General features: G+C 42.4%; 1 protein-coding gene across 6 annotated transcripts in view; it reads left to right on the forward strand.

Annotated features, from left to right (window-relative positions):
• The window catches only part of scube1 (signal peptide, CUB domain, EGF-like 1), a 64,980-nt gene extending 41,002 nt beyond the window's left edge, over positions 1-23,978 (forward strand). For 4 of the 6 annotated variants that reach the window (XM_053862476.1, XM_053862477.1, XM_053862473.1 and 1 more), the window contains 16 exons: positions 1,955-2,071; positions 10,864-10,986; positions 11,714-11,830; positions 14,009-14,131; positions 14,202-14,321; positions 16,077-16,124; positions 16,392-16,508; positions 16,732-16,899; positions 16,980-17,183; positions 17,246-17,407; positions 18,548-18,715; positions 18,843-19,004; positions 19,082-19,279; positions 19,651-19,803; positions 20,552-20,631; positions 20,693-23,978. In XM_053862476.1, coding sequence (XP_053718451.1) covers positions 1,955-2,071; positions 10,864-10,986; positions 11,714-11,830; positions 14,009-14,131; positions 14,202-14,321; positions 16,077-16,124; positions 16,392-16,508; positions 16,732-16,899; positions 16,980-17,183; positions 17,246-17,407; positions 18,548-18,715; positions 18,843-19,004; positions 19,082-19,279; positions 19,651-19,803; positions 20,552-20,631; positions 20,693-20,845 — 2,213 coding nt within the window. In that variant the 3' untranslated portion in view covers positions 20,846-23,978. The remainder of the gene's footprint in view (positions 1-1,954; positions 2,072-10,863; positions 10,987-11,713; positions 11,831-14,008; positions 14,132-14,201; positions 14,322-16,076; positions 16,125-16,391; positions 16,509-16,731; positions 16,900-16,979; positions 17,184-17,245; positions 17,408-18,547; positions 18,716-18,842; positions 19,005-19,081; positions 19,280-19,650; positions 19,804-20,551; positions 20,632-20,692) is intronic. The other 2 variants (XM_053862474.1, XM_053862478.1) reach the window with 1 other exon arrangement.
• Positions 23,979-27,658: the final 3,680 nt, after the last annotated feature.

The raw sequence follows: 27,658 nt of genomic DNA on the forward strand, positions 1-27,658 counted from the left end.
CTCAGGCTTTCACATCACTGATTTTGTTAAAAGCCATTTAGCGTATACTACTACCCAAGCAGCTTTCAATACAAGGACCCTACCAATGGGCCCACGGTGCTGTCTTTCTCGCCTCAATCTTTTTCATATTGTACACTCACTCTAAAGGCCCATTTATGTTCAACGTTACGTACGGACACGGACGGAGCCTTCTGCCCGTGCTATGCGTTCATTTCGTCTGTATCTCCGCACATTTCTACAAAGCTAACAGGCACAACCAAATAACGCAATACCACCAGACACTGTGGGGGCAGTGTTGCTGTTACTACCTGACATGTAGCTTTAATGAGACATGAAGAAGATAACAATGGCAGTCCTCCAGTTGCGATACATTTAATGTCCTCACCAACCACCTCTTAATGCTGTCTCCGTTTTGTCCCTTGTGCAAGTGGTACTTTATCAGTGCTTCTTCCACAGTTGGCATGTTGCTTTTGGAGTCTGTCATTGTCATATACTTTTGACACTGTGCTGCGCCTCCCGGTGGATATATTGCTGAATAGCAATACCAACGCAAAGAATGCATGGAAGCATGTGGTCAGATAGGGCAACACTGTTTAAAACGGACAGGTACGATTCCGTACGCAATGACTGAATAAATGGGCCTACAAACTCCGTTGCTCAGTTCCGCTGCTATACTCCTGCGGTGTTTCAATAAAACCAGGAAAGCTCATTTAGAATGATGCATTCAGGTGCAGTCAAATTTGAAGTAAATCCGAATGCCAATATCCAAAGATGGAAAGCGTGATTTTGTGTATACTCATGGAAATGTGCTGGCTCACACGCACAGTTTTCACTAACTCACTACTTATTCATCAAATGGCCATGGAGGCCAACTATGCCAAATACTAAAATCGAATGACAGCATAAATCAAACTCAACATCTGTTACTGACACCTCAATACAAAAACGGTACAGTTAAGTGCTTTTCTCAGAATTGCAATTTGTGAATGAAGAACAATTGTTGAATCAAGTTAAACCCTGATTTTTATCAACCAATTTTATAGATAATATTTCAAATGTGAAAATGTTGAATCACATACTTTTGATGAACACTATATGCAATTGATTGGTTGTTAGAAACTCACCAAAACATCAAGTCTAAGTTAAAACTTGTATGGGTGGAAACTAGCGATTATTAAACCTGCATTCTGTATTTATCATATTGCAAAGTAAATTCCAAAGCTGTATAAGTCGAACTAATATTTAAAAGAGAGTCTGCATTACATAAACACCTTGTGGACTTTACCAGGAATCACCAGTGCCCGACCTGCCAAGAGCAAAAGAGCTAGCAGGTGAAACTTCATTATGTGTCGCTTTATCGAATCTCTTTCAACAAACACCAGTCAACTTCATATTTCATCGTCATAAGCAACTCAAGTCCAGTGGGAATCTGTGTGCTGAGCTTTGTTAAAGAAACAACAGCTGGACAGGTGAGTTAGAGTTACCATGGGCTGGTGTTTGTTTTGGGATCAGCTCTGGCGATATTCATAAGTCCTAGCAAATACTCCCTCACTCTGCAGCGCACAAGAGCGTTTTCCTGGAGGTAAAAATACGCAAAGGTGTTTCCAAGTGTGTTCTTAGTTTATACTAGCACTCAACCCTGCACTAACCTTTTTCTCTCTTAACTGATTTCTTGTTACTTTTGGAAACAGGAGCGACCTCTGGGCCAAAGAGTACTTCACCCTCCTTCATCAGCACAGTGTCATGTGTTCTTGTCTTGTTGTAATTATGTGACTTGACGTGTGTTCACTCTCATTTTTGTCAAGTTTTTTCTAATTGGTGAGGTAGCTGAGTCATTTTTAAAGTGGAATAATCCACTGCATGACCTTGTGTCCCAAACGGAATGTCTCCACTTATGATATTACAACTGTTTTCTTTATCTCCCTCTCTCTTTCAATCATCTGTCCATCTTCAGAAACCTGTGCGGTGAACAATGGTGGCTGTGACCGGACATGCAAGGACACTGCCACAGGGGTGCGCTGCAGCTGCCCTGTCGGTTTCACACTACAACCGGATGGAAAAACTTGCAAAGGTCAGTCACACAAGTTTGCTTTGATGCATGTTTGTGAACGTACAATAATGTCTTTACAGTAACGTCCACATGGAGGACAAAAAAAAATAATTTCGTGTGGGTTATATATTAAATATATACATGTTGCTATCATAGAAATAGTGACATCTCACTAGAAGGAAGGAATCATGAAACAAAAAAAGTTGAAGCACTGTTTTTTGCCATCGTTGTGGAAAAAAAGTGTTCTCATTGTGAGAGGAATAAAGGATTATCTTATCTTATGTAGGCACTCTCAGAGAATATCAGAAATGTTTGGTGTCGTCAATGCTATTGGGCAGTAGTGTTTGTGAGCTTATCCTTGAGTGTGTAGATTTGCAAAATGAGTGTGGGGCAGTTTGAGAATGTGGCACGTAAGTGTGTGAAGTCCTGGAGCCGGAGCTGTCTCAGGACCGGCAGGCAGACGACGTGTCGGCAAACTTTGAGATGTTTGAACAGTGAGGCCCAGATTGACCGCAGTCTCGCTCTCGTTCTGTCTTCCAACTTTGACATACACACTCGTGCAGCACCATCCAGCTGCAGAGGTTGTAAATGAAGGAGAGGGACATGTATGTCCATTTCCTATAGATCGTACTAGGAAGGCTCTGCAGGCTGCAATGAATACTTGCTACGCTGTGCGTGGTCTGTGCAGCAAACATTTTAAAGCGGACCATTTCACAGACAAGACCTCGATTTTTGCAGAAAACCACTCATATTCATTTGACTCATCCTGGTTCTGGACTTTCAGGATTATTACCAAGTTTAACTTTGGTTAACTTTAATCACAGAAAATAAGGCAAGAAATCACAGCAGGGCCCTTTCAATTCTCAAATTGTCTCGCCTGTGCACCCTTGCAGTAGTTTTCAAGGTTTTTAGGACTGGACAATCACTTGTTTCAAACAATTCCTTGAGTAAAATGTAAAAAAAAAAACGTTTGCTCAGTGGTGCCAAAGCCAAGTCAAACTGGCGTTGTTTTGGGATAATGTACGAACCTATCATTTAAAATAAGTGAGACCAAGCTCTGTTTTTTTAATTTCATCTGTTATTTGTGACTACCCTGACAAATAGGAAGTGAGTTAAAATTTAATTGCTAGCTTTCTGGCTCATTACGACTACTGCTGAACTGGAAAACTGAAAAACGTAAAAGGTCGTAGGTGTTCCAATCAGCTTCACAGACTGATTCATCTTTTCCCCGGCAAAGGAATATGAGAGAGCTGAGTCACAAGACGAAGCTCTCAATTTACCGATCGATCTACGTTCCCACCCTCACCTATGGTCACGAGCTTTGGGTAGTGACCGAAAGGATGAGATCGCGGATACAAGCGGCTGAGATGAGTTTCCTCCGCAGGGTGGCTGGGCGCACCCTTAGAGATAGGGTGAGGAGCTCGGTCATCCGGGAGGAGCTCGGGGTGGAGCCGCTGCTCCTCCACATCGAGAGGAACCAGCTGAGGTGGCTCGGGCATCTGATCCGGATGCCCCCTGGACGCCTCCCTGGGGAGGTGTTCCGGGCATGTCCTACCGGGAGGAGACCCCGGGGAAGACCCAGGACTCGCTGGAGAGATTATGTCTCCGGTCTGGCCTGGGAACGCCTCGGGATCCCCCGGGAGGAGCTGGAGGAGGTTTGTGCGGACCGGGAAGTTTGGGCTTCCTTGCTCCGAATGCTGCCTCCGCGACCCGACCCCGGATAAGCGGCAGAAGAAGGAAGGAAAGAAAAAAAAAGAGTTGCCAAGACTCAAGCAAAAGTGAAATTCATTTACGACTTGTACAACTTTTGGTGAATACTGCCTCACCAGTGCTATAGCACTTGCATGCTAAACATCCTTTTCCCATCCATTACGTCATGTCTATGCTCAGTTAGATTTCACCCTTATGTCAAATGCAAGCCATGCAGCTTGTGTGAACACTTCCACTCTGTCTCACCTGGTGATTTGTGGACTTCCAGCTTTACAGCCAGGGAAAAAATGAAAAGCACCCTTTCCTCTGTTTTCTTGGGCCCAAGTTGAGTGGGGAAGATGGATATGAGGTTCGTCCAGCTGTGCCCCGCCCACATAATTTGGCTGTGAATCAGCTGCAGGGCTTCATAAATCTCAGCGCAAAGATCAAGTGCTGAGTGGAGCTGAGAGACACAGAGCAGGCAGGTCTCATCGATCAGGGTTATCACCTGGGCACCAGGCAGGAATACATTCACAGACCAACACAAACACTCACAACATCTTCAACATACTCTCCATCAAATGATTGCTGTTGCTTTTGTCTGGACGCCAGCATTTACGTAAAATTAAACAATTGTGATTGTTTAACTATTAATTTAACGGTGTTATGATCAGGTAATAACAGGATGATCATTTTTTTCTAGATAAAGAACTAGTAACTGAAGTAACCATAAGTATTTTATTCTCAACAACGTGGTTCTCAGTCCTTATTCATTTGAAATGAATACTTATCATAGAGCCATACTGCTTGCTTTTGTTCAAAAAGGATTAGTTGGTGTGGTGCATTCCATATTGCTAACTAATGCAATGATGTAGCTTTAGGTGCTTTTTCCCAAGTATCTCTTTTTTGTGGCAGATTGGCTGTCACCATGGCGACGGCACACGCACTCCACTAATCAATATCTCCATCTTAAGTCTCTGCTTGACTCCTCACATCTGCACTGCTATCTGACAAGCTTCTATAGATGACTGCTAGTCCAGAATATGTACATTTAACATGTTTTGAACAACTGTGAACAAAAACAAATGGTTAAAGCATGTGAAGGAAACTTGGTCTCATGGCACACTCATCAACTCTAAACTGCTGCTCACTCTTGACCTCATTCTCCCTGTCTCACTTGACCTGCGTCATGTCTGTCCATGATAATCACTTGAATATAAACTATGTGGCGCATGTTTCAAAACCCACCAGTCTGATAAACGCTCTTTCATCTGCACTGACAAATGAGGTAGTCCGGCCTCTTCTGATGACAGACACAGTAACCCGAGGGGGCGTTTCTTCTCTCCACTTTCATGCCAACAACTGGGTAAGAAAGGGAGAGACAGATAGATAGAGTGAGGGACGTTTTTGAACAGGTTCCAGATGTTTGATTAGAAGGTTCACATGAGAAGTTGAATGACTTGTGTGTATCTAGTGTCAATGAAGCACTTCTGTAAGCAACGCGCATGCTTTGATGTGTTGGTTAGCTGTGAACCTGAGCTATGTGCTTTCTACCCGACATTCCGGGGTGTCAAATTAATACACTTTCATCATCAACCAAGTCTGCTGCAGCAGAAATGTTATTACTCTAAAAATGCTAAGTCAATGTTTACCTGGGAATATATTTTATTTATATCCAATGTCTAACAGATGCCAACCTACAGTTTGCAAAATGAGTATAAGGGATTGCTCATAAACTGTTGTACATTGGGAACCTGTTTTTAGCAGGAGCAGACGGAACAAAGGTCTGATCACTCACTGGGTAGCCGTAACTATGGGTTGGGAGGTTGCAGGTCCTAATCCTAGTGAGGTGACCCGCATGAGCCCTTAGGCAAACCCCCTGGCACTACATTCGGTCAGAACCATCATTTATGGCGTCACTAACAGCATTCTCACGTCATGCCATCATGCACCTCATCTTAGTCTCACCTGTGTAACACCATGAGACATTTTCTAAATGCTCTGTCTGAGTATCCTTGCTTTGTGACCTTGTGCCCAAGACAAAGGTGTTACTTGATGTAATTCCAGAATGTGTTCATCTACTTTTGACAGCCTGTCATTAATCACCTTATGTGACTGTAACATGGGCAGCAGTCCGTACCTCTGTATCGGACACACTCTCATTTTGAGGAAGTGAATTTCCTCTGCCAGTTTATTGTTCAACACCATCTCTTGCTGGAGCTGTGTAATACCTGTGTAAATACACGCTGCCTCCTGGCCTGATGTCTGTCCGCACAAAGAAAGCCAACGCACAGCATGAAAACATGCTACGCGGTACTTGTCCATATTTGCAAGGGTTCTGGCCGGCCTGATGCCTGTCTTCTCCACCTGCAGAGAAAGCCGACCTGCTCCAGGAAAACTAGATCCCCTGTTCTCTGTCCGTAATTATTTGTAGAGGTTCGGGTTTCTGCAAATGTATTCAATTTAATTGCTTTTCACTGCAAATATTTGCTAAAACTACAAAACTCCTCTCCACTTTGTGCAGCTCGTACCCTGGAGGTATGAGCTACACATTCCTACAGCCAAGACTAAATTGGGTTTAAGTGACAACGCAAGAGTTGGTTTGCTTTGGCCTTCTTTCTACTTCCAGTCTTCTGAGCTGTTCGATAGACAGACAGACGTCTTGCATAACAGTGTAGTTGACCGTTTTCTGAAGGGGTCAAAGGTGAGAACAAAGGGTATATTAGTTCTTGTTGTTTGGGGTGACAATGGATTTAGGCCAAAGCACTGATCAATTGGATCAGTGGCTGGGTCTTAATCAAGCAGCTGAGTCGCCTCTGGAGTCGGGTTTCCCATTCCAAATAGTGGACGTCTGAATTACAGCCCCAAGGCTCACAGTAGAGCAGGCAAGGGGGCGGATGGCTTGTTTCCTTTGGCCCAAGTGGATGTTAGCAAGCCTTCTCATTTGGCCCTTAGCCTCCTCCGCGGTCAGCACAGTGTTTGTGAACCGCTCAAATCCAAAATATCTACTCTGGAAGAAAAATTATATCCCAGAAGGTCATGGTTCATCTATGAGTATATTCATTTCAAATTCCATTGTTGTACCAAGCCGTAAGATGTTTTTCTAAACCAATTCAACTTTGCAAGATATCACTAGCTTGCAGGCTTATCGAGCTCTTGCTTTGAATACGCTTCGCAAGTAAAGCTGTAACACTGATCGGACACTTTGTTTTCTGGTTACAAGCAGTGAGACTCGTACAATAAGGTACTCAAATGAATCGTCTGCTTCATAGCTTGTAACCACGCTCCACTCAGAACAGAACAGGCTCAACTTCTTCTTCTTCTAAGAAGTGCTACTAAAACGTCTGACAGATTTTTGAGCGCCGTGTACCACATAAAATTGGTTCAAAGTCAGTGAGCACAGCTGTAATTAATACATAGGACGCACCAGATTACAAGGTGCACTGCCAAGTTTTGAGAAAATGTAAGAGTTTTAAGTCCCTCGTATAGTTCAAAAAGTATGGTTCCTGATCCTTGGGTTTACAATGAGCTAGCATTGACGGGCGACTATTTATGGAAGGAATTGTGATTACCATTCTGAGACATATAGTACATCGGTACAGCATTATGTCCTGCCATCAGAAACTGGGCTGCAGGACAGTTGTGAATTTCATTAGAAAGTTATGGACGTTAGGGTGTTTTGCAAGGACAGCAAATTTACTGTTGTAACAGTACTTTCGTTAGCTACTGAATTACAATATCTCTGAACTTATCTGGGAGACAACTAAAATTTGGTGTCTGGTCCTCCTGTACAACTTTATCCACACACAAGCTAGACAGCTACAATATCTTCACCAGCATCATTTTCACTCCTGGATTTCAAGTCCTCACTGCTCTAAATTTCTTTAATCAGTTCCAACGTGGTAAATACTGGCTTTACAGTGGTGTCTTAGTGAATGAATCCATGGGTTCGTAAAAGCATATTCTGTAGTGATGTATTCTGATGTGTTTCTTGTGAACACGAATGACAGAGGAGAACTGGCTGAACCTGAGCTGCTCACCTTCAGTCAGTCACGTTTGTCGGACACCAGCTTCGTGCTGCGAGAAATCAATAATGGCCCAAAGAAAAGGCCCTGCCAGGCCAAATTCACTCCTGACAACGATTGTTGGTGGCATAGTGGAGGTTTGAATCCATCTAGTGCGTGAGCGTGTTCAAGTTGTCTGTTTAAATTTCCCCTCTAATGAACAGGTGAACTGTGCAGTGGGTATGACCCGTACTGTACCAAACTTATAACCTTGTTAAGGCAGATTTAGATCTATACTCCTCCATTAAACGCGTTTAAAACCATTAAAATGCTTTTTTCATTTTTAAGACTGGGTTGAGCTAATGCATATTGCACCCCACCTCTGGTCCAATGTTCCAGGGCTTAAGCCTTTTTTTAGCACAAGTCATAAAATATGACTTGAATGTTAGATCTTGATTTGGTGGTGCATGAAAGCAAACATTTCTAAATGTCTGCGAGATTGAGATCAGGATGATATTCAGGGCCAGACACAAAGCTCTTGGCAGCAGATGGAACTATTGATCGAAGACCCGAGCTAGATATCGATCGTCTCAAATAAATGTCAGAGATAAATCCCTGAGAGAAAAGCGATCTGTGAATCTGTTTGTGCCAGCGTGTGACTCCCGTGCATATTTGGTAGATATCCAGGGCCAGAAAGATACTTTTCTCATTTGACCTAATGGGATATGTTCTGAGTGTTCTGGCAATCGACTTCTTGCTCATTTGTCGGTGTATATTTACATCTAAATGTTAATTATCTCCTTCCTCATTAGCAAAGGCTTTCTGCGAGAATCCCTCGGGCAACACAGATGTTTGTGCATGAGGCCATCAAAGGGCTCATTCATGTTAACCACCATATTTCATTAGATAATGGAAGAATAATAAAGCTTTGGCATTAGTGCCATTTCACATCAGTGACTCTGAATACAAATCGAAAACACATTTCTTTCATATTAATGAGTGTTTATATTGATTACTTCCTGCACATTTGCCAGCAGCAAAATCCAGTCCGAATTGCTTAACTTTCATTTTCATTTTGAATAAAAAAAAAGTTTCAAATTAGTATCCCAACTTTGTCGTTCTGAGAAATTCCACTCCTCGCCTTCCCTTGCTCATATCTGTCCTCTCTCGCTCTCTCTCCTGATGTGAGGGGGCTTAATGTATTTATTTAAGCTCAAAGCTTGTTTAAACTCCATTAAAGGTAATTATATACCCAGTTATAAGGCTCAGCCATCCCAAGAGTGGCCATTAAGTCTGGGTAGATGTGGTAGTTTCAGTGTTTGCGGCTGCCAGAGTCATTAGAAGCTGTGTAGGGTGGACACAGGGTGGTGTCCACTGCTTTTACATGGGCATTAAAGAGAGACAACGTGGGCCGAGTGCCATGCTTGGGCATAGTTTGTATAAGTTGCTGAATACACAACCCTATTAATTATGAGACACATTTTTAAAGGATTGTTTTATTTTAATTTATTTATGCCTATCCCGTTATTTGACCCTGTGATTGAGACAAACTTTGAGTGTGGAAGTTGGAATTGACTGAGAACCTTCCAAATATAAAAGAAAATGTCAGTCACCACATCACTCTCATGTGATATGCCAAAAGGAAAGAACTGCAGTAGGTGAAGAGGCACACACCATGGACATAGCAGAGGTTCACTGTGACGCACAGTGAAACATGAATGACAGAGATCAAGACAAACTTGGTAAGGATGCCACTATTGCCGTCAGATATGGACTAAACGTCTGCTGCACTGCAGAGGCTGCAAGACTAATACAGTGAATATGTTTGTATTACAGTACCAAATACAATGAAGAATGTTTGGATTTGTAAATTCTTCAGGGCATGTAAAGTGTAAATGAGTTTGACAATGATGTCTGTGAAAGGGACTCAGTGATAAACTAAACTAAGTGCTGCAAAATGATGATGAAACAACCGTGTACGCTCTTGTTGGATGATTCTAGCTTCATTTTAACCCCAGTCTTGGCCATTTGATTATGTTGCAATACATTCACCTTAGTCGTGACACATGAATGGCGTAGCAAAAGCCACTGCTCACTCTTCAGTTACTCTTCAACATTAACATCTTATATATGGTCTTAAATCAGATTGATAAAGGACATTTGAAGGCAAGAGGAGTCAGACACCTGGTCGTAGTTATATCTCATTGCCTGGACTGTCTATGCAACTTGCACGCAGAATAACCTTCAATCGAGATGGACTAACATTCACATTCACACCTAGGGACAATGTCTAGTCTTCAGTTAACTTCACTGTGTTTGGGACCAAGGTTCACTCCAAACCCTGAGTTGCCTGTATTAAAACCTGCGTCCTCCTTGCTGTGAGACCTAAAGTTATAATGACCGTAAAGATACAATCTTTGTATAACTAGCGCAAATTTGGACGTGCTAGCTAGAGATTTTCTGTCACAACCTTCTGACATGGAAGGACACACAGGTTACTATACTTTTCCAGCAGTGCTGAGCCAACTCACTTGTGATTCCTGACTCAGCTCCAAATTTAGATCAAGCGTTCATTCAGAAGAAGCTCCCTGAGGATCCCGAGTGAGAGGATAAGGTCTGAATCCATCGTGGTGGAAAAACACAGTGGCTTTTTCAAGGCTTTCAAATCTTGCGCTAAGGGCAATTTGAGAAAAGGTGTTGACTGGAGCTGTCCGCTCTGTGCCCCTCATCTTGACCCTGGTAAGAGCAGGTCAAGAGTTTTAAAATATACACATGTAGCAGTTAGTGGATTCAGCTTGAAGGATTTTTTTTTTCTTCCATCCGTTAAATGGAGATGACAACAGACTAAAGAAAAACAGGTTTACCATTGGTGATAGCCTTCGTATCAAAAGTGGAAATGTTTGTAAGTCTGAAATTAATTGCACAATCATAATACTTTGAGTGCATTGTTATGTACTCATTTTATTTTATTTCACATACCACTCTGTTTTTACTGTGACCAAATGAAGCTCTGTTACAGTGTCAATGAAGTCGTAATTATTTTTATTATTTGGTCCCATGTCAGGGTTCTTTTAAAGGACTTGACTAATGTGTTTTTTTTTTTTTTGTACCTTCCCTCAGACATCGATGAGTGCCAGGAGAACAACGGTGGCTGCGATCATTTCTGCCGGAACACTGTGGGCTCCTTTGAATGCAGCTGTCAGAAGGGACATAAACTTCTCACTGATGAACGAACATGTCAAGGTGAGCGGCTGATTCACATTCATACTGCGACGATACTGTTTTACTCAGTGTTCCTGCCCAAAATGTTGTAATTAAAATATCATTGTGATTTGTGATGAGGTGTGAGCCCAAAAAAGTGTTTAAAGTGATAAAACAAAACGCCTGCCTTAGAAACATTTCTTTGGTAAACATTCTTTAACACCCAGTTCTCCTGCTCACTTTTAGTGAACCCTGCTTCTCTCCAAACACTGCAGCTAGCCCTAAGTCCTCAGAGCTACGCTGGCGTGGAATATTTACAGAGCCAATATCCAGGTCTTAACTATTTCCTCCACATGACAAACTCCATTATAAGACTTGGTATTTTTAGCTGCTGTGAAGCCCAGCGGACCAGTCTGAAATAGACCAGGTGAACATGGACTCAGGTCTGCCTGCTTCAAGCAAAACTTTGTTTTACATTCACAAACTGAGCTCCTCTAACTTTGTGATGGTGTCCTGCTGAAAAATGGGGAGGCAGCCATCAGAAAGGGACATAAAAAAATGCTTGGCTGCAGACGCAGGGGCCCTCAGAGGTTTTGGGGGGATTTCTCTGTTATAAAATCTAGCCGATCAACATCACTGATTTACCGCCGAAGTGCTTTCAACTAACTGCAATCAGAACAATTTCCCACTGAATACCTCTTTCACCTCCAAGTCACCACAAAGTTTTGACTCAGTATTAATATTTCCGTGTGTTTTTGATCCTCCTCAGACATTGACGAGTGCTCCTTTGAGCGGACATGTGACCACACATGCATCAACTACCCCGGTAGCTTTGAGTGTCTCTGCCGCAAAGGTTACATCCTGTATGGACTCACTCACTGTGGAGGTAAGTTTACTCTTGCTCTGTTTGTATTGTGATGTGTATGCTTGGATTGTCCTCAATAGGATGTCCGTGGCCCCAGAGAGCACTTTAAATAAAGCTTTACACATCTCCACATCAACCTAACGCTCATGTCACAGCGCTGTTGGAAAACATCAACAACAACAACAAATACCTTCAGCATAGTGTCCCCATTTGTCAACCTATCTGAAAATCAAACACTATTTTGATCTTGTGCCATTTAGAAGAAGAAGAAGAAGAATCAAATTTATTGCCATGGTCAGCTAGGAAAGTGCTTTGGAATAAAGTGCTGTCAATAAAATAAAATAAAATGAATAAAAATATATAAAATAAAAACAACAAAACACAAACAACAAAGGCTGATCACAAATTCAACAGTCTGATGGCCGAGGGGAAGAAGCTGTTCCTGTGACTGGAGGTTCTGGTCTGAATCAACCGTAGCCTCCTGCCAGAGGGACTTTTACCGGGATTCAAAAATCACTGCGTACACAACAAACACTCTTGAATTTTGGTGGCCTCATGATGACCATCTGACAAATTCCTCCATTTTCTGAAGTGGAAAATACATTTCGTGATCTGGTCCCTGTCACTTGATGCAACAGCAGTCATCCTACTTCGTGCCCAACAGCGTTACTTCATCCCTGATAAACATCAAGCTCACTTGTGCAGTACTGACTCAGACCACTCGATTCTAACCCCTCTTCTGACACAATTTGTAGCAACTGGTGGTGTGTCCAGATCTGGTCTTGAAGTAGGGTCTCCCGTGGAAAATAGCTTGCCCACAGACCTTGACACCAAGATGACACTATAATGATTCTCTTAGGAAGATTCAGCTCATGGTGACCATCCCATTTTTGACACCCCTTCATACACTCACGCGAGCAGCAGGTGGAGGATACAATTTAAAAAGAAATCCCAGCCGTTAGTTTGTTTACACAGGGTCTTCCACAACATCTAATCCCTGAATGTCTCTTCTACAGAAACGTCAGAGTGATTGTGGTCTTATTAATGGGCTTATGATGCTTCATGAAACAGTGTCCTAGATGGCACTCTGCATTCCGGAAGAGTTCGATTCAAATGATTTCAATGGAAACTCATATGGTTTTGAAACCGAAAACACCTCGGTTTAAGATGTTGAGCTTTGAAAATGAGGACTGTGTTTCATGAAGTCTCACCAACCCTACTGGCGAGCTAGCTGTGATAATGTTTACGATCTTCGGGTTGGTGACTGACCGATTAGCTCCTACTAAATGCTACTCAATATATCAATTGTTTGCGATCATGATTGTGACAAGACTGTTATTTGTCATTAACTAGCATCAAGAAGAACATTCCAATTCATTGAGTTTTGATGATGGTTGTGCTTTTGAAGTTTAAAATTAATTGGACCATAAAATGACAGAGGTGTGAGTTCAATGTCCTTATGCAGCTTTTGTCATGAGCTACAGCTGCGCTCTGGTCCACTCCGGCTCCACCTCTCTGACGCAGTTGGAAGACGGGTGGCTGGTGTGCTCGATCCCTGTGGGGATGTCGATTCTTACAGCACCTTTGGTTTCTGATGGTGTGAACCTTTCTGCTCATGCATGCTAGGCTCTTTGGTATGTGTGTGAAGGCAGGTTGTGTGGGTAGCCGACATCACCGCAGACCCCTGGCAGCCGCTGATCGCAGGCTGTGACGCATTAAGGGCAGAGGGAGTGCGCGTCTGCGACAGCAGCAGCACTGGGCATGAAAGAGGGCGTTGGTATCACGTGGGCAGTTCAAGACACACATCAACACTTATTTTCTTTTCATCTTGAGTTCGATATTAGAGGGGATATAGAAGGCAAAATTCAAAACATAAAAAACATATCTCGAGTGTTGACATTATGACATTAGCAGAACAGTGTTAATGATCTTGTATAAGCCGTGTCACGACAGTGTGAAACAAATCAAACACATATCTCATTGAAATTCCAAATATAAAACCTATATAAAAACATACTTTTCATCTTCCGTTATAATTTGTTTCACACTCCAGTGTACAAAAACAAATGTGCATTTGAAAGGGCCTTGTACCTGTTTGGTTTTCAATGTGCATTGTACTGTAGCTGAACTGAAACTTTGAAACTGGTTCCAGAGCCCTGAACTGGCTGACCTGAGTGTGTGTCTGTGTGCTTGTGTCAGACATCGACGAGTGCAGCATCAACAATGGAAGCTGTGAGCACGGCTGCATCAACACGCAAGGAGGCTACGAGTGCGTTTGCCCGCCGGGTCAGAAGCTACACTGGAACAAGAAAGACTGCATCGGTGAAGACCAGCTCTTGTGTGACGGTTGACCTGTGGTTGTCGTGGTGATGTAACTCTGTGTGCTTCTCAGAGGTGGTGAAGTGCCTGCCTAATGGGAAGCCTGCACCCCGAGCCCAGCTGACTTGCACCAAGAACGGAGGGGCGGAAGTCTGCTCGCTGTCATGTCCCTCTAACGCCCTGTTCCTGGCAGGTAAAAACAAGTCAGTGGGTTGTAAATGTCCATTAATAACAGCGCTTTTACTATCAGCTACATAAAGCTACACACACATACACACGCATTCGTATTTGTGCACTGAGAGGTTTCTCTTTGCCATAATGCTTTCCCCGGCAACTCACCCTAAACCTAACCATTGAAAACAAATGGCTAAACTCTACCAGGACTCTGAACGGAACTCAAACCCAATTATAATCACAGTTATTTTGAAATCTTCATGATCAAATTGAGGTTTGGACCTGTGGGGACCGGAACAAGGTCCCCATGAGGGCACCAGGTCCTGGTGCTTTGTCAAGAATTGTTCCCCACAAAGTAGTATAAACAAGCCCACACACACGCGCACACACACACACACACACACACACAAGAATAATCACCTTCAAAGAGTCAACTTATGCAACAGAAAGGTTTTAATGTGCTGATGAGTCAGCAGTTTTGAACATTTCCAAACTGGTTCACTAAGCTGGTTTCACCCATGAATTTGGTGCATGAGGTCAATGGGTTTGATGGCATGATCATTCATCCAGAATTATGACCCTCTTTTGAAGGCTTGAACCCAGTGGCTAGTGTGTGTGACCTGCTGTAGCATTAGCAGATGGGCCATCAAACACATACAGAAAGAAACAAGTGGCATCTCTCATTTGACCAGGGGACACCCTCAATTACCATTGAAAAAACGTAGGGGTGACTGAAGTGATGGCTGAATGCAACTCTTTACACCAGTTGCTGTCCCCTAGACCTCACAGCATATTAGTCAAAGACAGCCAAAAACCAAAACATAGAGAGATAGAGGCAATTAAAAGTAATGTCTCATGGAGAACTATCAGATTTACGGAATGTAGAATCGAAGCCAATAGCAGAATTCATGTTGATTCACGACACATGGGTGAATTCATCTGTGGTAAGTTCGTTTTCTTGGGGAAAAAGGTCAGTCATGGTGAGACACACAACTTTCAGCTGGTGATCTATTGCTCAATTGCAGCATAATATACGCCATTTACTATTGGGAACGCATACTTTTATGTTTCAGTGATACTTTGCTGCCCTCTACTGGTCATTGCAAAAGTTTTCCCCAAAGCGTTTCTTCCGTTTTACACTCAGCACCTCCATTTACTGCCTGATTTATCGGCCTATTTGCTCTTTTGCTCGTCCAGTCCATTCCAAACAGACATCTGTAAACTGATAACGTTCATCAGCGCATTTTTCCTGCGGCCCATTTGAGACTGTGGCCACAATCCCTCAGTGATGGATGGCTCTATTTATTTTTCTATCTTCCTGGAGTGTGTCCGACGTCTGTGGGAGAGGTCGCCGTGTAAATTCCTGTGGCTGAACACAGTTTTGGCTCACATTTAATCGCATCGTATGAACTTTTTTATGGACTCCTCGTTCCTCGCTGCGTTCATAACTTTCACTCATCTGTGCAGGGGCTGCTTGCATCATTGCACGCCTCTGTTGAAGAGACAAACTTTCCTTCCCCAATAAATTTAACCAGCGTACAGTTTAATCTGCAATTCTCTTTATGAAGCGATAATAAACTTGAGTTTGTCTCGTCATTTCTGTAAACAGGTTGCTTTACTGTTCTGTTGTCAGAGCGTGCGAGGAAGCATGCATATAGATTCAGTCCGCCAAATACACAAAATCTTTTCGTCAAAAAAATTATTTCAGTTGCAATCTATCATTATTTGTCTTCGCTAAATGTGAATTGTTGATGGGTGTTTACCCTTGTTGCAGATTCGGAGAACAGTTACACCTTGAGCTGTGGCGTTCCTGTGCAGCCAGGTAAAGTTTGAGTGAACGGAAACCGAGTGTCTTTTCTTTCAGTTTCTCCCTCACCTCTACATAGTTTGCTTGAGAGGCACATTTATTTATTTTTTTTCATACAACACAAATGTTGATCACATTTTCATTTTAAACAAAGCCAATGCTTTAACACAACATGACATGAAGCCGACATTTCTTCTCTGTTCTGTTGCCTTTGGCAGTTTGTGATGACCACTGGTTTGAGGTGTCCCATGTAATTTCAATTTTGTGTGTTTGTGACTGAAGATCCTCTGGCTCCACCCATCAAGCAGAAGGCCAGGTTCAAGATTAAAGATGCCAAATGTCACTTGAGGCCTCGAAATAAAGAGAAGCACAGAGACGCTGCCAAACAGAACCTGCAAGGTAAAGAAGTGTTTTGATATTTTGATTTAATCGTGAGACACAGCTGTGCTGTTCGGACCTGTCATGCTTCCCTTGGGACCGCTTGTTGTGAAATTGATCAGTCCTAAAAACTCAGTTGAAAATGTTCAGAAGCAGAGCAATGTAATTAAATCTGAGAGATCACAAGAGTTCAAGGACAAGTGAGAGTGTTGCGATCATGTCCTTGTACGTGTCCACCATGCAGGAGGCCAGTTCCCCTGTACCGACGACTGTCAGGTGACTTTTGTCAACCTCAAGTGCGACTCATCCAAGAAACGCCGACGGGGACGCAAATCCCCCTCAAAGGAAGTTTCCCACATCACAGCCGAGTTCGAGATGGAGATGAAGGAGGAAGAAGCCTCAGGTGGGAATGGCATGTATCCCAAATACTACCATAAACCATTCTCACTTGTTGCAGTCTGCAGAGATAATGATAGGCAGGTTTGTCAGCAGACTCCTGCAATGTGGATTGCGTGCGAGAGAGGACGAAGCAGAAGCTGCAGAGTGCAATGCGGACGCTTCGGAAGTCCATCAACAAGCAACAGTTCTACATCCAGTTTTCCGGAACTGAGTATGAAGTGGCGCAGAAGCCATCCAAAGCACTAGAGGGCGCTGAGGCTTGCAGCACAGGACAAGTGTTACGAGATGGAAAGTGTGGTAAGTAGACTTATTTTAAGTCACACTAGCAAACCTTGCTTGAGGTGTGACCTCTTCTTCAGTGAGCTGTGGAGTGGGAACCTTCTACAGTGGAGAGCAGGAGCAGTGTGTCCAGTGTCCACCAAGCACCTACCAGGACATGGTGGGTCAGCTGTCCTGTGAGCCGTGTCCGAGCACAGAGGGACATGGAATCGCTGGTGCCAAGAATGTGTCTCAATGTGGAGGTAATGCTTTATTTGCATCCTGTCGTAGTCCTGAAAATGTACTCATTTTTTCATAATAAAACAAGAATTTAAATGCATTAATTGGAACATACTACCAGTTTGTTCTGTACTTACTTCGGTCACCTGGTCTCTCCCTCTACATTGGTCTCGGTCCAAGCCTTAGTGCGGAACGTAAGGGTGACCAGCTACGGAGCGTTGCGAGCTCTAAAGCTCTTCTAAAGTACTATCTAGTCACTTGAGAACAATATCATGGAAGAAAATGATCTTCTGACAGACAAAGTCTCAGTTGGCTCATTAAACATGTGGCAGAGTGAAGGAGTCACGCTAATATTTGCGTTTCATACATAGATGGGTGTATAACCAGCACCAGCCTGGGAAGGTTGCTTTGTTTGTTTTCTCTCCCAACTTTTCTCCAGCTGAAGATTTGGTAACATCTGAATAACATCATATTACAATTTTAAAATAACAAGCTAATCAGAGGGAAAATACATGAATAAATGAACTTACAAACTTAGCAATTTCAAAAGGAAAATAAATGCGTTTACTTCATAAGATGCAGTTTAGTAGTCAGTTTGATAGAATAGCCAAATTATAAAAGCAAATTATTTATGCATTTATATGTGAGGGTATGAAACGGTTCAGAACAGCGAATATGATAATTGTATATGCAATTTACCACAAGTAACTAAAGTAATGTAATGTAAGTAAAGTAAGTAAAATAAATAGGCTGCACATGTCAATATGAGAGAGAATGAAATCAGAATTCATTCATTCATTCAAAGTTGTAAAAGGTATAAAATCATTAACTAGACCTTAAGGATTATAGCAATCTGAAAGTAGAATGATGTGATTTAAAAATAAGATTATTCAGGCAATTTTAAATCATGATCAGGATTACTTTAAGACATGAGAAATGTCAGGAGGTACGTGTGATTTGGAAGGGGTTCAGTATTCTGATGAAAACATAAAAAAACTCAAGTTAGATTCAAAATGTTGATGATTTTCCAAACCTAAGCTTGAAGCGATGATGGTTTTTTTTTTCCAGAATAGCGCCATCTAGTGGTTTTGGCTGATTAGAAAAGCAGGTCATGTGACCAAAGTAAAGCTTCTCAACTGCAATATCACTGGACACCTTTTCAGGTCAGTGTCCAGCCGGCCATTTCTCCACCGACGGGTTCCGTCCCTGTCAGACATGTCCCCTTGGCTCCTACCAACCAGAACCCGGGCGAGTCCTCTGCTTCCCCTGTGGGGGAGGGCTCATGACCAAGTATGAAGGGTCTGTATCCTTCAGGGACTGTGAAGCCAAAGGTAAACTAAACTTGTGCTTATTTACACATATGTCACAGCATGATGACCACTAGATATGATCAAGAAGAGTCATTCAAAACCCCACCCTTCACATGGTGTTTAACACAGTGAAACCTGTCTTTGTCAGTCCATTGTGCTCCTGGACATTACTACAACTCCAGCACCCACCGCTGCATACGCTGTCCAGCAGGAACCTACCAGTCTGAGTTTGGGCAGAACTACTGCATCACCTGTCCCGGCAACACCACCACAGACTTCGACGGCGCCACCAACGTTTCCCACTGCAAAAGTAGAGCTTCCTGCAAAAACCTAACTCTCTGAATGCTGTTCATATATACTGACGTGTCGCTCCTTCACTCTCTACAGATCAAGTGTGTGGGGGGGAACTGGGAGAATTCACCGGTTACATCGAGTCTCCCAACTACCCAGGAGACTACCCCTCTAATGTGGACTGTGTTTGGACCATTAACCCGCCGCACAAGAGGCGGATTTTGATCGTAGTACCAGAAATCTTCCTGCCGATGGAGGATGAATGTGGAGACGTGCTGGTCATGAGGAAGAGTGGTAAACAAAGACCCTCACGTTTTAGTCATGTGTAACTCAGGTCTTTGTCTTTAGCCTTTAGACATCGCAGCATTCTTAGACCCTGCATGTGCATGTGTCCAAACCCTCTGACCTCCCTAACCTTGTCTCAAAAAGTCTCTAATCTTGACTCTTTACCTTTCACTCCTGATGTCACAATAGTCTCCACCTCTTCCTCTCCTCCCTGCACTCTTTTTCACTTCTTTTGATCTCTGTCCCCAACAGTAGATAGTGTTTCACCACCTGTTCTTCACTCTCCCAAGTCTGCATAGTATTTTATTTTGCTGGTCTTGGGCAACACATATGATTGAAGAACCAGTGAAATCACAGTAACTAATGCTGTTCCCGCCCAGCTCTGCCAACGTCCATCACCACCTACGAGACCTGTCAGACCTACGAGCGGCCGATCGCCTTCACATCTCGATCTCGTAAACTCTGGATCCAGTTCAAGTCAAATGAGGCCAACAGTGGCAAAGGTTTCCAGGTTCCTTACGTCACCTATGATGGTGAGTTGACTCCAGATCTCTGTCTCACTCTACAGTGCTTTTGTTATTCATGCAGGAATCTAAACATTTTTGGTTGTGATCTGATGCTGTATAAATATGAGGTCATATTGTGTACAAGATCCTGAAGAAAGTACTGATCCGATCTGTTGACTCCAAATTTGGGCTGGGACTTAAAGTGATGAATTATTTTTTTTATTAATTAACTACCAACAAAAATAAATAATACAATCTAAACAATCCTTTCACAATCTAAACCTCCTTTCACAAGGAACATTTTTCAGCGCACCAGTTCCACCAATTGAAGAGTCTTTATGTTTGAAAGAGTTTGCTGAGGAGCACTTCCACCTTGATGTTTAAGATTATGTGTGCAGATTCAACTTTCGTTCGCTCATTCTGGTGTCAAGTATTACCATGTGACTACTTACAAAATCTCAAATTAATGAGTTCCTTTTTCCCACCCCTGCTCCAAACCTTCCGCTTTTGTCGTCTGGCGTTATGTGAGACATTACAAAACCTCCAAGAACACAGCCATATATTTATGTAGTGCTTTAATGGTTTAAATACATTTCCAGATGACCATAAATCATTTACTATAAAAACAAGTCAATTGTGGGGGACAATAAATAAGAGGAAATAAGAGAAAAGAAAGCATTTTGTGAATGATGTTTTACGTTTCCATTATGCAGTAGTTGATGCAAGGCTGTCAATGACTGTGTCACTGACTGGTTCTTCACTGGTGGTGTTTCAGAGGACTACCAGCAGCTCATAGAGGACATTGTCAGAGACGGTCGCCTCTACGCCTCAGAGAACCACCAGGAAATACTGAAGGTAAAACTCGCATCTAACAGGGGAAGGGGCAAAAAGCCTGACAAGCCTCGCCTGTTTCCAGGACAAGAAGCTTATAAAGGCCCTCTTTGACGTGCTGGCCCACCCGCAGAACTACTTCAGGTACACAGCGCAAGAGTCCAAAGAGATGTTCCCTCGCTCCTTCATCAAGCTGCTGCGCTCCAAAGTCACAAGGTTCCTCCGGCCGTACAAATAGACCTGCACCTGCCCCAAGGGAGACCCCTGTCACCTCTCCTGTCTTTCACCTGTCCGTCACTCTTCTCTCATACCCTGCTTCTCCCATGTTTGACCCATATTTTGCATCAGAGCTCAGCAGGCTGTGTGTATATATTGTTGCAATGGATATGATTGTGTATATACCAGACACTAAATGTCCGTGTTGATTTATGGCCGGAACCGGAATTGAGGTCTAACTATTTTACTAGGTTTCAAGTCCAGTATCATATCTAAAGTCTTGGGCTGTCAAAAGATTGAAAATTGAATCTCAGTTAATCGCACTAAAGCTGAGTTAACTTGCAAGTAATGGCAAATTCATCACACATCTTGTATCTGTTGTAAATGTAAATGTGAAATAATCTCAGAGGCACTGAAAAATTTAAAACATGCTAAAACTTAAACACTGCGAACATTATTGGCCACTCTTGTGTTGAATAACTTTTTGTTACGTTAAGAACAGATACAGAAGTGCGATTAATTGTGATGAAATATTTTAGTCTATTGACAGACAGCCCTACGCATGTTGTGACCTGACTCATACTGGCCTTTAGAACTACGTCATGGTTCTCTCTGAAACACAAACACACATGCAATGAGTGGATTCATGAGAATATGCAGCCACTCATCCATTTTTCTGCCTAGCAGAGGTTAAGTTACAGAGGCAGCTGCCAAAGTTGAACCCAAAAACCTCTCTCCTTCTGGAGGAGAAACAGTTCTACTTCCAGTCTCTTTTGGATGACAGAGCTTCTGATCTTCAGCCTGTGGAGAAAACAAATTTTGTCTGCTTGTGTCTTTGTTCTTTCACTACCCAAAGAAGACACCAAAATTTAAGCTCAATAAAATGCTTATGACCAGATGAAAAGTGGCGCAGATCATCTAGGTACCTAGAGCTAACAGAGCGACGCACTATCGTGTGTCACTATACAGAAAGTAAACATGCGGGGCAAAATCAAAGTACTGGTCAAACGTGTCTTCTGTCCCTTAACTCCCTACTCCTCTCCCCAAATTTGCACCTTCTCTAACATTTCACCCTTTACTCCCTTTTTTGTTTTTTTGCTCTGCTTTTTTTCCCTGTGTCATCTTATTTGGATGTTTTGTGTGATATTTATACTGAACATGTCGGAGTGGACACGCGCTCATGAACATGGAGGAAGTCTTAATGTATACCGGCCTAAAAGTGTCCTGAATTTGTGTATTATGACCCCCAGTGTGCACAGGGCAGAGACAGTGCACTTAAAATACGACTTTAGTAGGCAAATTCAAACGATTGAACACCAGGAAGTTTCTTCCTTCTGGGTGGCAAGTCATTGGAGCACAGGAGAAGGTATGGAATCACAAAGGCTGCATTCTTAAGCAATGAAAAGATGTTTAACAAGCGAAGATAAACTACCTGCAGGTAACAGAGTGTTACTTTAGAGAGAAATGAATGTGATGTAACTAATATTTGGAACGTTAATTGCACTTGAATTTTATATTTTTTGAACTGTAGGAAACAAAGCTCTAAGTTAGACATTTGTTGTTGTTGCGTGTTTTGAATATAGAGGCGGAAAACTGTAGTTGCTAGAATCTTCACCCAAACTTCCAGAAACCCGACAAACTAATGCACACAGTCACCCCAAACGTGTGTTCCCCTCTACTGTTCATGGCTTCATCTCTCAGCTTCTTGTATGAAGGCACTTCAACTATGACATAAACAAACATTGCACCATCTCCATGGTGTATGTATATAAAGCTATTCTTTTCCAACCCGACTCAATGTATCTGTGTCATTCCCTTCTAGAAGGTCCTTCACCTCCAGGTGATGATGGACGCTATAACTGCACAATGTCACAGGAGTAGAAAACCACAGGTCATGTGATCGTAGCATTGGTGAATGTAGCAGTGGGACATGGACCGATTCCTGAGTGATTGGAGCATTAGCAACTTCATTATAAGCTGGTTTCCTCTTTGTCTATGTTTATTTCATTTAAAAAAAAACAAAAGAAGAGGCGAGCCTGCCCTCCCCCTGACACAGACGTTGTCATGTGACTTCCCGGCTTTGGTGTTTACCTTCTGGTCTTTGTGCTGGGCACAGAGCAGATGAAGTTTTCCCAAATGTTGATGTAGAAATTATGATCCATTTGCAATGAGAAGACCAAACCAGAGGTTGTTTTTCGGTTCAGCAGATCCAATTTTTCTGATCGCTACTAAGTCAACTATTTAATCTGGAGCAGAAACAAAGTTGCTAGTTCCACATAAAGCAAAGCCCAAGGTTTCTCTCAAGTTCATTTACCTCATGACCACATGGATCAAGCTAGCAGTGATACACTCCAGGTGAGAGCCCTTAATTCCACCCACCACTCGACCATACACCAGGGACAAACCAGCTCTGCCAGGCAGAGGCTCCTTTAACTCCCACTGGCCCAGATTTATTGGGCTGGCTATGATTCGCCTGGTGATGTCACTACTGTTACTGTTGCAGTAATGGTGTAATATCATGCAGCATGTTGATAGAGACACAGTGCGGACAGTGGAATTTCTCTAGAGTACAACCTTATATTAGGTCTCCAACGTGGTTTTATACTCTTGCTATGATGTTATATGCTTAGATTGGACTGCTGTTAGAACCCTGGTTTGGTCTTGGAGGGCCGTGATGTATCCGCCCTGCTACCTTCATGATACTGTATAATAAAGTACTGCAGTAGATTGTAGATGATCAAACCGAGATGGACTCAAGTGTGTAATTTAACCAGATCACCGTTCTCAATGGATCACTGTATCACCCTCCAAAATAAAAGGTGTCGACTCGGCCACTTGTGTTTGAGGTGTGTGCTGTGTTTAAAAAAAAAGAAATGCTCCTAAATGTATCTTTTTGTCCTTCTCCTGAGAATGTATTCTATTGATATCAAGTGTGCAGATGTGTGGTTGTGTTGGATGAGTGTGTGAGGGAGGTGTGTGTTGTGCGCGACTGCCGGATAGACCGGAGGACTGTGTATGTGTGTACTTTAGTCCATTTTTGTAGAGGAATCATTTTTGTGTTAGTTCTTTGTACCCAAAGAGAGCAAGTGTAACACGGTGTTGTGCCATCATTTGGTTCATCAAACTCCATTACTGAACAACTTAAATAAAACCAGTAGCAGAAAATAATGAATCAGTGTGTGAGTCCTCTTTTTCTGCCGTGAAGAGCTGCCAGGACCATCTCTTCATTATATCTCTTATCTCTGCAGTGAAATACGCTTCCAGGGGAAATTTGTCGACTCGGCTAATATCATTCATTTCTTTAAGTGACATTATCTGAGCGGCAGATCCGACGGCACATCAGAAACACTCTTCATCGACGAGAGAGGGGGATTATTTTTACTTTGTATTCATATTTCCTTTGTTTGGATTATTAGGCTTATCAGGGCTTGTGAGGGCCAGTAAAATCTAAATAGATCTACTGACCCAGATTTACTTTGATTTACCAGCGTCTCTGAACAATGGCCAATTAATTCTCCCAGTTGGCCACAATAGATAGTGGAACTGTCGTGGAGGACTAGCACGGATGTTGGGGTGCAACTCCACAAAATCATTCTTGGTGCGTTCAAATGTGCAGAAATATGGATATAGGCCCTGTCACAGTGTAATATTTCATTGGTGGTTTTCCCACAGATTCTCTCCACCAATTGAAAGTTCGTGACCTCTCAAGTTAGTTTGGTAGCTCTGGCTACTACTTTGTTTGATAATAATAATAATCATCATCATCATCATCATAGTAAAAATAGTAAAGTAGAAGAAGAACATGGCCAGTTTGCTGTACATATATTTTAAATGCATATTTTGTGTTAAAATATTCTGACTGCAATGAGCTCAGTCAGACAGCAGTGACATGAGGCTTCTCCTGTAACGCACGCTGAAGAGGACAGCAGCGAAGCAAACCTTCAAAACCTCGAAAGATTTTTTATTTCAGTGATTTGATCATCTGCTGGAACTTGTCTTGTGTTCCACCGGCAGCTGCACGTAAGTAATAGAAAGGAATGGGAATTATAGCTGGATAGATGACTGGATGTGTTGAGGGTGAAAGTCCCCTTGGTAAGTATTGTGTTTTTGATAATTTCCCACTTTTTGTCTATTTTTTTCAGGTCTGCAAAAGTTTTTATGAGGGTGTATAACATCAAGAGCTAAGCTAAGCTAAGTGCAACACAGAAGGAAACTTGCTGCTGTGGTCACTGCAGCGGTTTTAGCTGTTGTCAGCTTTGTTGCCTGTTACAACGCAGCATGCATTTGAAATTGAGAGGCTTTGGCCTAAGATGCTCACTGTCATTCAGTTCTGTAAAAGTATTTATTGGCTTCAACAATCTGATGGAACAACTGATTTATACATTTCTGTGTAACGTTCGAAATGTAAAAATCAATGTGGTTCTCTGTCAGGTGTTTGTTTGAGGAGAAGGCAGGTTCTACTGTTCATTATCCAGAGGTAGATGTTTTATTTTCTTTGAGCAAAAGGACTTCTGCCTGAGGCCTTGAAATTATTGCTCAGCCCTTTTTTCAGTGATGAGCTCAGTCGTCCAGCTGATACTTTGCGTAGAGCTGATGGAGCTTTGGTTGATACGAGACTAGGGAGACTTGAAGAGTTTTTAAGTTCCAGTTGTTTTGCTGCCTGGACAGAAGCCCTGAAGCCCATCGAAATGTGGTCTACCTCAGATCACCGAAAACAAAGAGTCATGCATCAATGTCTCCAGCCACATCACATTTAAATAATGCGACGCTATTAAGTTTGTGTTTGGGTTGCACGCTTTCACACCGATTAAAAAACCATCAGCGACTGTATCCGAACTGACGGATCGCGGCAGTTAATGATGGAGAGCGCATCGCTGAATCACTGTAACTCCGTCGCCCATTTATCATGTGTGACAAGCAGATCTGATATTTCCTACGTGATCTTTCCCCACCCTCCAATCAGAGGGTGGCATCTGCAGACGAATGCAGCTCTGCCAGATGTTGACGCTGATGCCGTTTCAATGAAAAGTTCATGTGACGTGATAAAGAGTGAAGGTGGCAGACGAGTTTGGTGCTATTACAAAGTGATGAGGTGACATTTGTGCCAAACGTGAGGGCAATTTATATTAGTCTACACAACACATTTCCTTACAGGTGTAGCATAGTATCATCATATCAGGTCGCCCTGTTCCTTCTGCTCCACAGTCAACACGTAGGAAGAAACCTTTCCTTTGTTAGGCGTTTGTTTCGACACTAGTCTCGATTTCAAAACAAAAACAAAACAAAACAATGTTTTTCATAGGTTAAAAAAGTCTAGATAATATCAGATTTCAGATTATATATAAATATAATTCTACTATTTAATTTAATCTAACAAATTAATAAATAGGATGATTTAATTTATATCACATTATTATTTTTTTGGTTAGATTTTTTTGTGTTTGTATGGTGTATCTTTTATGTGTATGATATTTCTAAAATAATACGAAAGAAAATAAATATTTTTCCATCAAATTATTATTCATCATAACTATTTGAAGTAAACATTTAATTACAAATCTAGTAGTTGTGAACAAATGCTGCTTTTTTAATCTACTATTTAGTTAGTAACAATGTATTTACATTTCATCACACAGGACGGACAGTGTGGGGAGCATTCAACCCACTGAGAACATGAACACACCAACTGGAACAGAAAATACGCAGCAACAATGCTCTTGGTGTGTTTTTGTTGTTGTCATTTTTTATTTTTTTATTCAGGATTGTGGACCCCTTTACATGGTTGCTTTGCCATTGCATTTTTCACTCATGTTTCCCTGCTTGAAAGTGTGTGTGGTGACACCATTTAGATCACTCTGTTGTATCTTTAAATTCAAGTGTGTTGCATACAGTACCTGTATGGGAAGAGCCACTTGAGAGAGTTCACCATATTAGACCAGTAGGAGGTGCTGTTCGTCCAGTGTGCGACTGAAAAATCGCCTATCTGATCAGACCGACCGAAAAACCGACCATGGTCAATTACATACCATCAGAGAAGATTCTGAAGATATGAACAATGTAGTCTTATCAAAGGGTCTGCCTTCTTTTCAAATTTTCTGCTAGCTGTAATATAGTTGACCGAATGATTGTAGAAGGTGAAGTAAAGGAAGATGATGGTTCTTGTTGCAGGTGCTGATAAAGCATGGTTCACCCTTGTGGCCACTAGAGGGCCTCATAGTGCAGAGAACTGCTTTGTACCAAATCTTTGCTGCATATCTGAATGGACCAGTGGAGTCAGAGATACATACATGTGACCCTTTAAGTAAAGCACCTGAGTAGTTGAACAAGTCCTCGTGGGTAGAGTTACTGGAAAGTGAGCTTGTTGAACTGTGCACCAGTCACTCGGATTAATGGACGGGTTTGACTTGCATTTTTAACAGTACAATACCTGTCTTCACCTACAAAGTTGATCGTCTGTCAAAAACTGTAACTGACGTTTCAAAACAACAATTTTCATTCAGTCTTCATCTTTTTTTTTTTAAACCCATTTTGCCAAATCACTAGACTGATGGTGCCTGAGTGGTTTTGTGCTCAGGATCAGTGACCTGTCAAGGTGTCGTGCCCGCTGACCTTGTCAGCTCAAAGATGTGAGCAGGAGATTCATTTTGTTTCAGGTCTTTCTCTTCACAGCGATCACAACCTGAGAGTAAAACTGAACTGGTGTGCAGTAAAATAGTCATCAGAGCGAGCGAGCGAGCGCACCGACGGCATGTGATGTCCAAAATAAACGGGGTGAGAGGTCAGACCGAGTGCACAGGAGGAAGGAGGCAGGAGATGAAGAGAGAGAGAGAGAGCG

The sequence above is a fragment of the Synchiropus splendidus genome, chromosome 4 (assembly GCF_027744825.2).
Source record: "Synchiropus splendidus isolate RoL2022-P1 chromosome 4, RoL_Sspl_1.0, whole genome shotgun sequence".
NCBI classification, from domain to species: Eukaryota; Metazoa; Chordata; class Actinopteri; order Syngnathiformes; family Callionymidae; genus Synchiropus; species Synchiropus splendidus.